Below are 12,936 nucleotides of genomic sequence, written 5' to 3' on the forward strand. Positions count from 1 at the left end.
GCAGGAATACTGGTCGTTAGCCGGGACGGGAGAGCGAGGGTGGTCTTGAGTTCAGGAACGAGGTCAGCAACAGGTGTCAGGCAGGAAACAGGGCAAAACAGGTCGGATGTTGGTATGGCAGATCAGGGCAGAAACGGATCCAGAAACAGGTCGGCAACAGGTATCAGGTAGGAGAAAACAGGGCAGGAAAATGTCGGAAGGTGAGAGCTTGCCTAGCTGGGAGCATAGGTTTGCAACGATCTGACGGCATCCTCTTGAGTTTAAAAGGAGTCTCTGAACCAATCAGTTCTCAGGGCTGTTGGCGCCAATTGGGCAGTCACAGGTGCCCTGAATCAGCAATCATGACACGATGTGTAATATTTGACCACTAGATGGCACAGTCTTGTCTAATGCGAATAAAAACCAGTGCCGCAGAGCCAAGCGTAACAGCAAGATGCCAGGCAAACATGTCTGCAACTTCTAAGTAGGAATTTCACCATGTAAAAGAAATACAAATTTCCCGACCAATTACAGTGGCTTGCGAAACTATTTGGCCCCATTAAACTCTGACCTTTTGCCATATTTCAGACTTCACACATCAAGATAAAAAACTGTAATTTATTGCGAAGCATCAACAATAAGTGGGACACAATCATCAAGTGGAACACATTTTATTGGATATTTTCAACTTTTTTAACAAATAAAAAACGAAAAAGTGGGTGTGCAAAATTATTCAGCCCCTTTACTTTCAGTGCAGAAAACTGTCCAGAAGTTCAGTGAGGATCTCTGAATGATTCAATGTTGATCTAAATGACTAACGATGATAAATGGAATCCACCTGTGTGTAATCAAGTCTCTGTATAAATGCACCTGCACTGTGATAGTCTCAGAGGTCTGTTTAAAACGCAGAGAGCATCATGAAAAACGAGGAACACACCAGGCAGGTCCGATATACTGTTGTGAAGAAGTTTAAAGCTGGATTTGGATACAAAAAGATTTCCCAAGCTTTAAACATCCCAAGGAGCACTGTCAGTCGTATACTGCACAAATCTGGCTTTTATGGAAGAGTGGCAGGAAGGAAGCCATTTCTTAAAGATATCCATAAAAAGTGCCATTTATAGTTTGCCACAAGCCACCTGGGAGACACACCAATCATGTAAAAGAAGGTGCTCTGGTCAGATGAGACCAAAATCGAACTTTTTGGCAACAACGCAAGACGTTATGTTTGGCAGCACAGCTCAACACCCTCAACTCACCATCCCCACAGTCAAACATGGTGGTGGCAGCATCATGGTTTGGGCTTGCTTTTCTTCAGCTGGAACAGGGAATATGGTTAAAATTGATGGGAAGATGGTTGGAGCCAAATTCTGGAAGAAAACCTGATGGAGTCCTCAAAAGAACTGAGACTGCGACGGAGATTTGTCTTCCAACAAGACAATGATCCAAAACATAAAGCAAAAGCTACAATGGAATGGTTCACAAAAAAAAATATCAAGGTGTTAGAATGGCTAAATCAAAGTCCAGACCTCAATCCGATTGAGAATCTGTGGAAAGAACTGAAAACTGCTGTTCACAAACGCTTTCCACCCAACTTCACTGAGCTCGAGCTGTTTTGCAAGGAGGAATGGGCCAAAATATCCGTTTTTCAATGCGCAAAACTGAGAGACATACCCCAAGTGACTTGCAGCTGTAATCGCTGCCAAAGGTGGCGCTAAGAAGTATTATTTCAATGGGGCTGAATCATTTTGCACACCCACTTTTTCGTTTTTTATTTGTTAAAAAAGTTTAGAATATCCAAGAAAGTGTGCTCCACTTCATAATTGTTTTCAAGGGGGCCAAATTGTTTCGCAAGCCACTGTCTATTTTTTTAAATAGAAATTAACATTGGTATGATAGTTGATTTTTTTGCCAGTGTTTCTTTTTGTTACTGAATGAAACTTTTTGGCACTAATTATTACACACTATCGCTTTAAGGTTATGATCTAACTGGTTCCATAAATAAAGAGCTTTTTGGGTATTATCTGCAAGGATGCCCCGCTTTTGGAACATGACTCAGAGTATTATGGATGGATTTTCGTGAAATCCGTTTTGGCAAAAGTTGCAACCGTCCTTTACGTCTTCAGTAATTGCACCCAAGGGGAATAAAAAAAACAAAAAACTGCAGTTTGATGTCGGATTAGTGCAACGGGCCGCCGGACTGTATTTTGTCACTTAAGGACTTTTAGGGATGATTACGATTCTCTGGTTTCCGCGCTTCCTTAAAAGATGAGCCTGCTTCACACTCCGGCCTCACGCCGGATGCGCAGAGGTGTCAGTTGTGATTCGGCCTGCACACTGAAATGACCTGACACGGATCTGCAGGGGGGGGGGTCTGCAAGGGGGAGGGGGGGGGAAGAAAAAGGGAAAAAAAAACATCTTTGCAGGGAGGCTCATCTGTATTCCAAGTCAAGGCCACCACATGAGGCCTTTTTTCCCCCCCTTCCTCCCCATTTCCTTTGTGTTTGTCCTACTCTTTTTCTGCTGTTGATGTTCTTTTTCTTCTTGCACATTTTCATTCTGGACATGAAAATTAAGAGCAGTGGACTTTATTGCTTACACATCCAGCAGCATCTTGAAAGGCGGGGGTCGGGAAAATTTTTGACTCAAAGAGTCATAATGGAAAAATATACAGTCAGGAAAATAAGTATTTGAACACCCTGCTATTTTGCTATTTGTCCCACTTAGAATTCATGGAGGGATCTGAAATTTTTATTGGTGCATGTTCACTGTGAGAGAGATAAACTAAAAAGAAAAATCCAGAAATAGTAACTTTGTTTACTATAGAAAATGCTCATTTTTACTATTCCGTTGATTGGCACAAACGATTATATTTGTGCCAAATTTGTTTAATAAAGTGATTTTTTTATTGTTAGTTTATTATTTGCAGTTTTTTAAGCGATGGCGTTGTCCTTCAAGCTAAAAATGATGCTCTAAACTGCTACTAGAAAATAATATTCAAAGTCTGAAAATTTTCATCTTTGGTTCAGAAATATGATTTTCAATATCTCATTAGCTGCAACCGCTTATCCTCAGTAGGGTCGCGGGGGTGCTGGAGCCCATCCTAGCAATCATCGGGCATTGGGTAGGGGACACCCTGAACTGGTTGCCAGCCAATCGCAGGGCACACGGGGACAGACAACTCACTCGCTCATTCGCACCTAGGGACAATTTGGACCGGCCAATTCACCTGAAATGCATGTTTTTGGAATGTGGGAGGAAACCGGAGTGCCCGGAGGAAACCCACGCAAGCACGGGGAAAACATACAAACTCCGCACAGGAAGTCTGGAGCTGGATTTGAACCCACGCAGGAGGTTCCCAAGACATGAACTGTGCAATATATTTACCCTCTAAATACAGTGCAGAAAATAAGTATTTGAACACCCTGCTGTTTTGCTATTTGTCCGAATTAGAAATCATGGAGGGGGTCTGATTTTTCCTTTGTAGGTGCATGTCCACTGTGAGAGAGATAAACTAAAAAGAAAAATCCAGAAATCACAATGCGTGATTTATTTGTGTGATATACTTTAGCTGCAAATACGTATTTGAACACCTGAGAAAATGAATGTTAATATTTGATAGAGTAGCCTTTGTTTGCTATAGAAACAAGGAGTTTGAGCTCCCTCCAATGATTCTCGATTGGGTTCAGGTCTGGGGACTGGCTGGGCCATGCTAGAACCTTGATATGCGCTTCTTATGGAGCCACTCCTTGGTTTTCCTAGTTATGTAAGGAATCAGAGTCAAAAATACAGTACATTACGTGCCACTCCCGAACGTAAACAAACCAGCGTCCCCTTGTAATCTGCCTGGTAACCCAGTGTGCATGCGTGCTCTCAGCATGCTCTTCGTGTCACTGTCCAGAGTTCAGAGATGACGAGGAGGAGGGGTTCCGTGTCAGAGATAGTCATTATTAAGACTCTTTGGTGGCTGTATTTACACAGATAAAATACATATATTGTTAAAAACTAAATCGTGATACCAGGAGCAAGTACTTACACGAGGCTTCCATGTTGGTTGAAAGAGAAAAAGAGAACGCCCCCAGAGAGGGCGTGGTTTATTATTCGTCAGTGTAAACAGCACACACATGAGCACGACTTCAAAATAAAAGAATACAAGATTGATAAACGTACAAGAGATATAATTAGACTGATTATTGAAACGTTGTTTTATGTGTGTGTGTGTGTGAGAAAGATTGTTTTTGTATTTAGGAATATAAAAACAAGTTATTTACATAATAGAAAATTCTGAGAGATTTACATCCAAAACGGCCACTTTGACATTCTGGCAAGATAGCAAGGATGAAAAAACCTATGTTTAACATGTAATAAAAACAATACTACCAGTTCAAAGCATGCTGCTTGACCATATTATGAAAGTTCCCTTTTTTCAAAATGGTACAGAATATTTAAAAACATAATACTTAAATACTTTTGGCTCGAGTTAGAGGCAATCGAGGGCTGTGGCATGGGCTGGGCGTCTACCTGGGTGATGGCCCGGAGAAGGCTGGTGGAGTGGAGTGGTAGGGTGGGCGCAGGGAAGTGCCTTAGCACTGACCTGACCCCACCTTATGCATACAAGGATTAAAATATAACATTGATTACTTAGTCATGAAATACTTCCAAATAACCGAATGTAGTTTTAGCTGAGAGACGGGCATTGAACAAGCTGCGGTCAATCATGGACAATTCATTACATCCACTGCACAGCATCATCCCCTAACAGAAGAGCAGCGACAGAATCACAATCTTGTTCCAAAGACAGACTGAGGTGATCATTTCGTCCTCATGCCATGAGGCTCTTTAACTCCACAAATATCTCTATCGAGACATATATCTATCTGTCTATCGAGACATATATCTATCTATCTGTCTATCTAGACATATATCTACCTATCTAGACATATATCTATCTATCTAGACATATATCTATCTAGACATATATCTATCTAGACATATATCTATCTAGACATATATCCATCCATCTATCTAGACATATATCCATCTATCTATCTAGACATCTATCTAGACATCTATTTAGACATATATATATATATATATATATATATATATATATATAGACATATATCTATCTATCTATATCTAGACATATATCTATCTATCTATATCTAGACATATATCTATCTATTTATATCTAGACATATATCTATATATCTATATCTAGACATATATCTATATATCTATATCTAGACATATATCTATCTATTATCTAGACATATATCTACCTATCTATACATCTATCTATCTGGAAATCTATCTAGACATATATCTATCTAGACATCTATCTATCTCGACATCTATCTATCTAGACATCTATCTATATATATATCTATATCTATCTATCTAGACATCTATCTATCTATCTAGACATCTATCTAGACATCTAGACATCTATCTAGACATCTATCTATCTATCTATCTAGACATCTATCTATCTAGACATCTATATATATATATATATATCTACTATCTAGACATATATCTATCTACTATCTAGACATCTATCTATCTATCTAGACATCTATCTATCTATCTAGAAATCTATCTAGACATATATCTATCTAGACATCTATCTATCTCGACATCTATCTATCTATCTAGACATCTATCTATCTATCTATATCTATCTATCTAGACATCTATCTATCTATCTAGACATCTATCTAGACATCTATTTAGACATCTATATATATATATATAGATATATATATATATATATCTATATATATATATATATATCTAGACATATATCTATCTACTATCTAGACATATATGTACATATCTAGACATCTATCTATCTATCTAGAAATCTATCTAGACATATATCTATCTAGACATCTATCTATATCTATCTATCTGTCGAATAAATGACAATTGAAAGGATTAATTCACAAGTGTAGTACTTCATAATCAAAACTGAATGTTTTTCCATGAAAATATTCATCCGATCTCTTTCTAAATTGGGTTTCAGTTACACTCAAATTGTTTCGAGCTGTATTTTTTTTCCCCGAGCGGTAAAAAAAATTCTTCTTCCTCCCCCAGAGGGAAGCTACAAGAAGATCGGCTATTACGACAGCTCACAGAAGAATCTCTCGTGGTTTGACAAGGACGTCTGGATCGGTGAGTTGTGCAGAAATTCCGCCCGCAATTTCTTTTTTTAAAAATGGCGTTCAAAAGCACCCAAAAATTTGAATTTGGCAAGGAAAAAATGTCAGTCAATTATATCACACCCGAAATGGGTTACTGCAGGGGTGTCAAACTCATTTTAACTCAGGGGCCACACGATAGAACGAACATTGTCTCAAGGGCCGGACTAATAGATAAGAGAGAAAGGAAAAAAAGAGAAAGAAATTAGAGAAAGAGAGGGAGAGAAAAGTAGAGCGGTTGGGACAGAAAAAGAGATAAAGGGAGAAAGAGAGAGATAGAAAAGAGATAAAAAATAGAAATAGTGAGAGGGTAAGAAAAGAGAGAGAGAAAGAAATCTAAAGAGAAATAGAAAGAAGAGATGGAGAGAAAATGAGAGAGGTTGGGACAAATAAAGAGAGATAGGGAGAGCACGTAAGAAACAAAAGAGATGAAAAGAGAAATAGGGAGAGAGGGGGGAAGAAAGAGAGAGGCATAAAGAAATCCAAAGAAAGAGAGGGAGAGAAAATGAGAGAGGTTGGGACAAAGAGAGAAAGGGGGGAAAGAGAGAGAGAGAGAGAGAGCACGTGAGAAACAAAAGAGATGAAAAGAGAAATAGTGAGAGAGTAAAAAAGAAAGAGAGAGAGAGAGAGAAATCTAAAGAGAAATAGAAAGAAAGAGAGGGAGAGAAAATGAGAGGTTGGGACAAAAAAAGAGAGAAAGGGGGGGAAAGAGAGAGATAGAGAGAGCACGTGAGAAACAAAAGAGATGAAAAGAGAAATAGTGAGAGAGGGGGTAAGAAAGAGAGAGGAAAAAACAAATCCAAAGAGAAATAGAAAGAAAATGAGAGGTTGGGACAAAGAAAGTGAGAAAGGGGGGAAAAAGAGAGAGAGAGAGAGAGAAAAGAGATTAAAAAAAAGGGAAAGTAAGAGAGAAAATATAGAGAGAAAAGGAATCAAGGAAGAGAGAGCAAAAGACAGAGAGAAAGAGACAAGGAGGAACAAAGAAAGAAAAAACCAAAGATGGAGAGGGTGAAAGAGAGAGAGAAAGAGAGTGAGAGAAAACGAGAGCAAGAGAGAGAACTACAAGTACAGCATTTGTGAGAGGCACCTGGCTTTGGCAACATCTAGTGGATATAGTTCAACCTGCAGCTCTTTTTTCTCTTGCGCTTCTCTGATGCGGCCCGCCTCACGCTCTCATTGATAGACATCTATCTAGTAATTGGTTTAGAAATCACATGATACAACGAATCGATGATCTAATGAGTTGCCAACGCTTTTAAAAATATATTTTATCGATTAGTTGTTGCGGCCCTGTTGCTTTTTTTTTTCTTCATAGCATTATTTTACCAGGGCAAAGGCACACAACCCACTAAAAACATGTCTGTGATCCACTATTGGGTCCCCGACCCACCAGTTAGACCATTCCTTCCTATTCTTAACTCTTTTGTCCCAATACTTACTGCTTTCTTCTTTACTCTTTCCTGTACTATAGGTTCTTTCTTCTTCACTTCCTCCTTCCTTTACTTTTACATCATTTTTTTCCTTTAATATTTGTCATTTCTGCTACCTTCCTTCTTTTTGCTCACCTTTTCTATACGTTTTCAACATCTTTGGTAATCTGGCCTTGGCGACCACCGATTTACTCTGTCAGTGGCCCCTACTATCGTTTCGTCTTTCCTTTCTTCATCATTCCCTTTTTTTCCTTCCTCCCTTCCTTCCCTGTTGCTTTTTGTGTCAATACTTTCCACACTATCTATCCATCGTGACTTGTCCCCGCTCTGTCCATCATTTCTTGATTTCCTGTCCACTTAGGGTGTTCCTCACATCATTCTACCAGTTGTCATGACTACGGCCTTCAGTCCCTCCTTTTTTCCTTCACTAACTCGCTCGACTGTACTGTTGGTCCAGCATGCCTTTTGCTGTCTTTTTTTCATCACTCTCTCACTTTTTTTTCCCTTCTTTTCTACATTCCACCTCCCTTAGCCTCCCTCCTGTTCTCCCTTTCTTCCTTGTTTCTTTTCTTCTTTCTTTTCTGTTCTTCTTTCTTTTTTGTGCCTTCCTTCCTTCTTTCTTTCCTTCCTTGTTTTCTCTATGGTCACCTTAACAACTTTTTTAGCGCTGGGTTCCTTTACCTCTTCATTACTTTCTTCTTTTCTTTTTCTTTGTTCCTTCCCCCTTCCTTCATTCTTTCGTTCCCTTCTTCCTTCCTTCCTTGTTTTTTCTATGGTTGCCGTAACAACTTTTAGCGGTAGGTTCCTTTACCTCTTTGGTTCATTATTTTTTTTTAACTTTCTTCTTTTTTGTTTTCTATCTTTCTTTCTTTCTTGCCTTCTTTCTATTTTTCCTTTTTTCCTTCTTTTTCTTCTTTTCCTTCTTTCTTCCTTTATTCTTTCCTTCATTCTTTTTCTTTTTTCTTTTCTCTTCCTTCCACATAATTTCTTTCTTCCTTCGTTTCTACATTCCTTTCTTCTTTCCTTTCTTGCTGTCTGTATAGTAGCCATAATAACCTTTCTTTCTTTTTTCTCTCTTTTTTCCTTTTTTCTTTTTTCTTCCTTCTTTCTTTCTTTCATTTTCTTTCTTTCTTTCGGTCTCTCTCTTTTTTTCTCTCTTTCTTTCTGTCTCCCTTGTTTCTTTCTTTCTTTCTTTCTTTATTTCTGTCTCCTTTTTTTTTTTCAGTCTCTCTTTCTTTCCATCTTCATTTCTTTCTCTCTTCCTCTCTTAATTTATTACTTCCTCCCTTGCTGTCTCTACCGTCGCCCTAACAACCACTTCAGCTCGCTTCTCTCTTCTAATCGCTGTGGCAACTGTTTCCGAGCTGCGTCTCCATGACAACACTCTGTTCTCATGTTCCCCCCTCCCTCCTCTTTTTTTTTCTCCACCACCTTTTTTAAAAAAAATCAAGGACACAGGATTGTTTACACACATCCAAATGCAGCAAGCATCCAATTATAGAATCATGCGCGTTCATCTCGGTGGTGTGATGAAATATGTGAGGAGTCAACAAGCTAGCCGGCGAGGAGTACGAAAACAAATTTGTCTAGCAATCTGGAAGAGGCTAGGTAATGAGGGAGGCCATATTGAAAATGTCGGCAATATCAGCAGTCCTACTTAAGGTTTATTGCTAGTTCTCTCGCAACACTAAAACCGGCTCGGCCTAATATGCGCCCGCCGAGGAGGAGAGGAAGCCATCGAAATTGCTTCTTTGTGAGTACTCGGTAGAAGGATGTTTTTTTTTGAACCCGAACGTAATGATTGACATTTTATTTTCCAGCGTTTTGGTTCAGGCTTAAGATTTAACCTATAGTGAAGGGGTGTCAAACTCATTTTAACTCGGGGGGCCACACGATAGAACAAACATTTTCTCGGGGGCTGGACTAGTAGATTAGAGAGAAAGAAAAAAAGAGAGAAAGAAATATGAGAAAGAGAGGGAGAAAATTAGTGACGTTGGGACAAAGAAAGGGAGAAAGAGAGAGAGAGAAATCTACAGAGAAATAGAAAGAAAGAGAGGAGAAAAAGGAAAAGGAGCGAAAGAGAGAAGGGGAAAAAGAAAGGGAAAGCAAGAGAGAAAGAGAGAAAAAAGGAAGAGAAAGAAAAAGAAGGTGAAAAAGACAGAGACAGAGACAAAGAGGAACAAATAAAGAGAAAAAGGAGAAAGTGAAAGAGAGAGAGAGAGAGAAAGAGAGAGAAACAAGAGATAAAAATAGAAATAGTGAGAGAGTGGGAAAGAAAGAGAGAGAAAGAAAGAAATCCAAACAGAAAGAAAGAGAGAAGGAGAGAAAAGAAAAGGAGAGCAATAGAGAAGGGGAGAAAAAGAAGGGCAAAGCAAGAGAGAAAGAGAGAAAAAAGGAAGAGAAAGCAAAAGAAGTTAAAAAGACACAACGACACAAATAGGAACAAATAAAGAGAAAAAGAGAGACAGAGAGTGAAAGAAAGATAGATAGATAGTGAGAGAAGTAGGAAGGAAGAGAGAGAGAAAGAGAGAGAAAGAGAAAGAAATTCAAGTACAGCGTTTGTGAGTCGGTGGATTGTATATTTCATATTTAACCCTACAACCAAAAGGTTAATTGCACATCCACTCCCGTAGATGGCAGTCACGGTGTGCGCAGGGATCAGTCATCATCTGGAGAGGTGTGTTTACAACAATTTCATGGACCATTGATACAGTAGATGCAGCACTAGGGTGTAGGAGGTATTATTTTCTCCCCCGGGGGGCGCTAACAACAAATTGAGAAGCCCTGCTGAACGATACTGCAGTTAATGGTGTGGAAAAGGTTGAGGGTTGTTGTGTACTGCCAATTTAGACGACACAGTACAAGGAAGTACTTTAAAACGAATGAAAACTTTCAAATACAAACAATGAATAACCATATTGATAACTTGGATAGACTAAAACGCACTTAGAATATTGATGGAGTGGTTAGTGGACTACAAAAATGGTTTCACCTTCTGCCATGAGGCAAGAAAATTGTGTGCCTTGGTTTACTTTCGCACAAAAATCCATTACGTACTAATTTTGTTATGATCTCATCTCATTAGTTGCACCGCTTATCCTCAGTAGGGTCGCAGGGGTGCTGGAGCCCATCCCAGCTATCATCGGGCAGTGGGCAGGGGACACCCTGAACTGGTTGCCAGCCAATCGCAGGGCACACAGGGACAGACAACTCGCTCGCTCATTCACACCTAGGGACAATTTGGATCGGCCAATCCGCCTGAAATGCATGTCTTGTGGGAGGAAACCGGAGTGCCCGGAGGAAACCCACGCAAGCACGGGGAGAATATACAAACTCCGCACAGGAAGTCCGGTTGCTGGATTTGAACCCACACAGGGGGTTCCCAAGACCTTAGAACTGTGCCGCACACGCGCTAACCACTGATTTTGAAATGAAAATCCCCAAATTGTGTCGTTAAATGAGAAAGGTGTTAAGGTTTTGGGAGTGATGGACCCATGTGGGGGAAAAAGAAACTGGATGTTCAAAAAGAGCATGGTATCTAATAATAAAACGAAGTAAAAAGTGACCATAAACAAAGGTACACATAACAACTAAATGTCCAAAGAAAAGTAAACCTGGCATGGTGGAAGTGGAATAAAAAATGTCATTTTCTGTTTAAAATGTCCTTATAAAAGGTTCAGGATAATTGGCTACAGGTGTGTGGTGCCCAGTTAAAACCACAGTTGGGGCGCCTCCGTGAGTAGGAGGCGTACAAGACCCCAACAAAAGGACTTCAACACTTAATAGATATTTAAATATATTTAACATATTTCTCATTTTATATTTTAACAATGACAGGTGAGGCACAGCCTCTCTTGCCTCCTGTGAGTACATCTTGTATCAACTTCCATCAAATATTTGATTCTTTATTCAAAATGTACATTTTTTGCTCATGCTAATTTATTTGTTTATTGTTTTTATGCTATGTTAGTTGAGCATGTTGATGACTTTGTACTCTACACCAATTCATATACCGTATTTTCCGCACTATAGGGCGCACCGGGTTATAGGGCGCACCCCCCAAAAATAGTTTTTGGTCCTATATCTTCCATAGATAAGACGCACCGGATTATAAGGCGCTACAATGGGAACGTCGACAAAAGAGTCAGATGATTCAGTCCAACTGATTACCCCCTTAACATTCCCAAAGCTTGCAAAGAAGCAAATACGTGTCGTAGACACGTGCGGATGCGGTGTCCGTACGATGTCACTTAAATGCGTCATTTTAAATATCATTCGGAAGGTTAAAGTCTTGGGATTCAAGAAATGCCAACCATTCCTTAGTTTCTATTTTCTTTTTCGCTCGCAACTTTACTGTGCATATGACAATAAACACTTGGAATTGAGTTTAATTCACTCAACTCATCACAGCAACATCAAGATCGTTCTAAAAAAAGATACCGGGAAAATATAAAGCCGCATAACTCACCTAAGTTCTCACGTTCAATAATGATACACAATCATGGTCTTCTTACAACTGTGAGTGAAGTAAATCCAGGAGAGTAGAATATTTACAAATACAGACTAATGAAACATGTTTCTTTATGCCGTACTTTAGCAAGCTTGCTACGCCATTGCTAAACTAGGCCGATTGCAGGGTTTGTTTTGGCCATCTAGCCAATCCGAGGCTCCGAATAACTTCAGCCAATAGCGATCGATTTAACGGATGATTGACACATTGGTTAGCCAATGAAACGCCGGTATATAAATCCCAGCATACACCGCAGACTTGCTACGCCATTGCTAAACTTGGCCGATTGCAGGGTTTGTTTTGGCCCTCTAGCCAATCCGAGGCTCCGAATAACTTCAGCCAATAGCGATCGATTTAACGGATGATTGACACATTGGTTAGCCAATGAAACGCCGGTATATAAATCCCAGCATACACCACGGACTTGCTACGCCATTGCTAAACTCGGCCGATTGCAGGGTTTGTTTTGGCCATCTAGCCAATCCGAGGCTCCGAATAACTTCAGCCAATAGTGATCGATTCAAATGATGATTGACGCATTGGTTAGCCAATGAAACGCCGGTATATAAATCCCAGCATACACCGCGGACTACTCCACGTTCGGGGTAAAATCGAGTCGGCGGCTGTTGAGTAAGTTGCGAGACCTTGCGAATTTAATATTGATCCATATATAAGGCGCACTGTGTTATAAGGCGCATGGTCAGCTTTTGAAAAAAATTAAGACTTTTAGGTGCGCCTTATAGTGCGGAAAATACGGTATTCAAATGTTTACGTTTCCATAACGACAGGTGATGCACAGCTTCACTTGCCTCCCCTG

The 12,936-nt window shown here is 39.7% G+C and overlaps 1 protein-coding gene across 1 annotated transcript in view; it reads left to right on the plus strand.

Annotated features, from left to right (window-relative positions):
* Positions 1 to 12,936, plus strand: part of LOC148372804 (gamma-aminobutyric acid type B receptor subunit 1-like) — a 211,921-nt gene that overhangs the window by 165,053 nt on the left and 33,932 nt on the right. Inside the window, exon 15 of the mRNA XM_088327382.1 lies at positions 6,076 to 6,153. Coding sequence (XP_088183508.1) covers positions 6,076 to 6,153 — 78 coding nt within the window. The remainder of the gene's footprint in view (positions 1 to 6,075; positions 6,154 to 12,936) is intronic.

Source organism: Urocampus carinirostris, chromosome 2 (genome assembly GCF_059441175.1).
Source record: "Urocampus carinirostris isolate Australia breed hairy pipefish chromosome 2, RoL_Ucar_1.0, whole genome shotgun sequence".
Taxonomy (NCBI): domain Eukaryota; kingdom Metazoa; phylum Chordata; class Actinopteri; order Syngnathiformes; family Syngnathidae; genus Urocampus; species Urocampus carinirostris.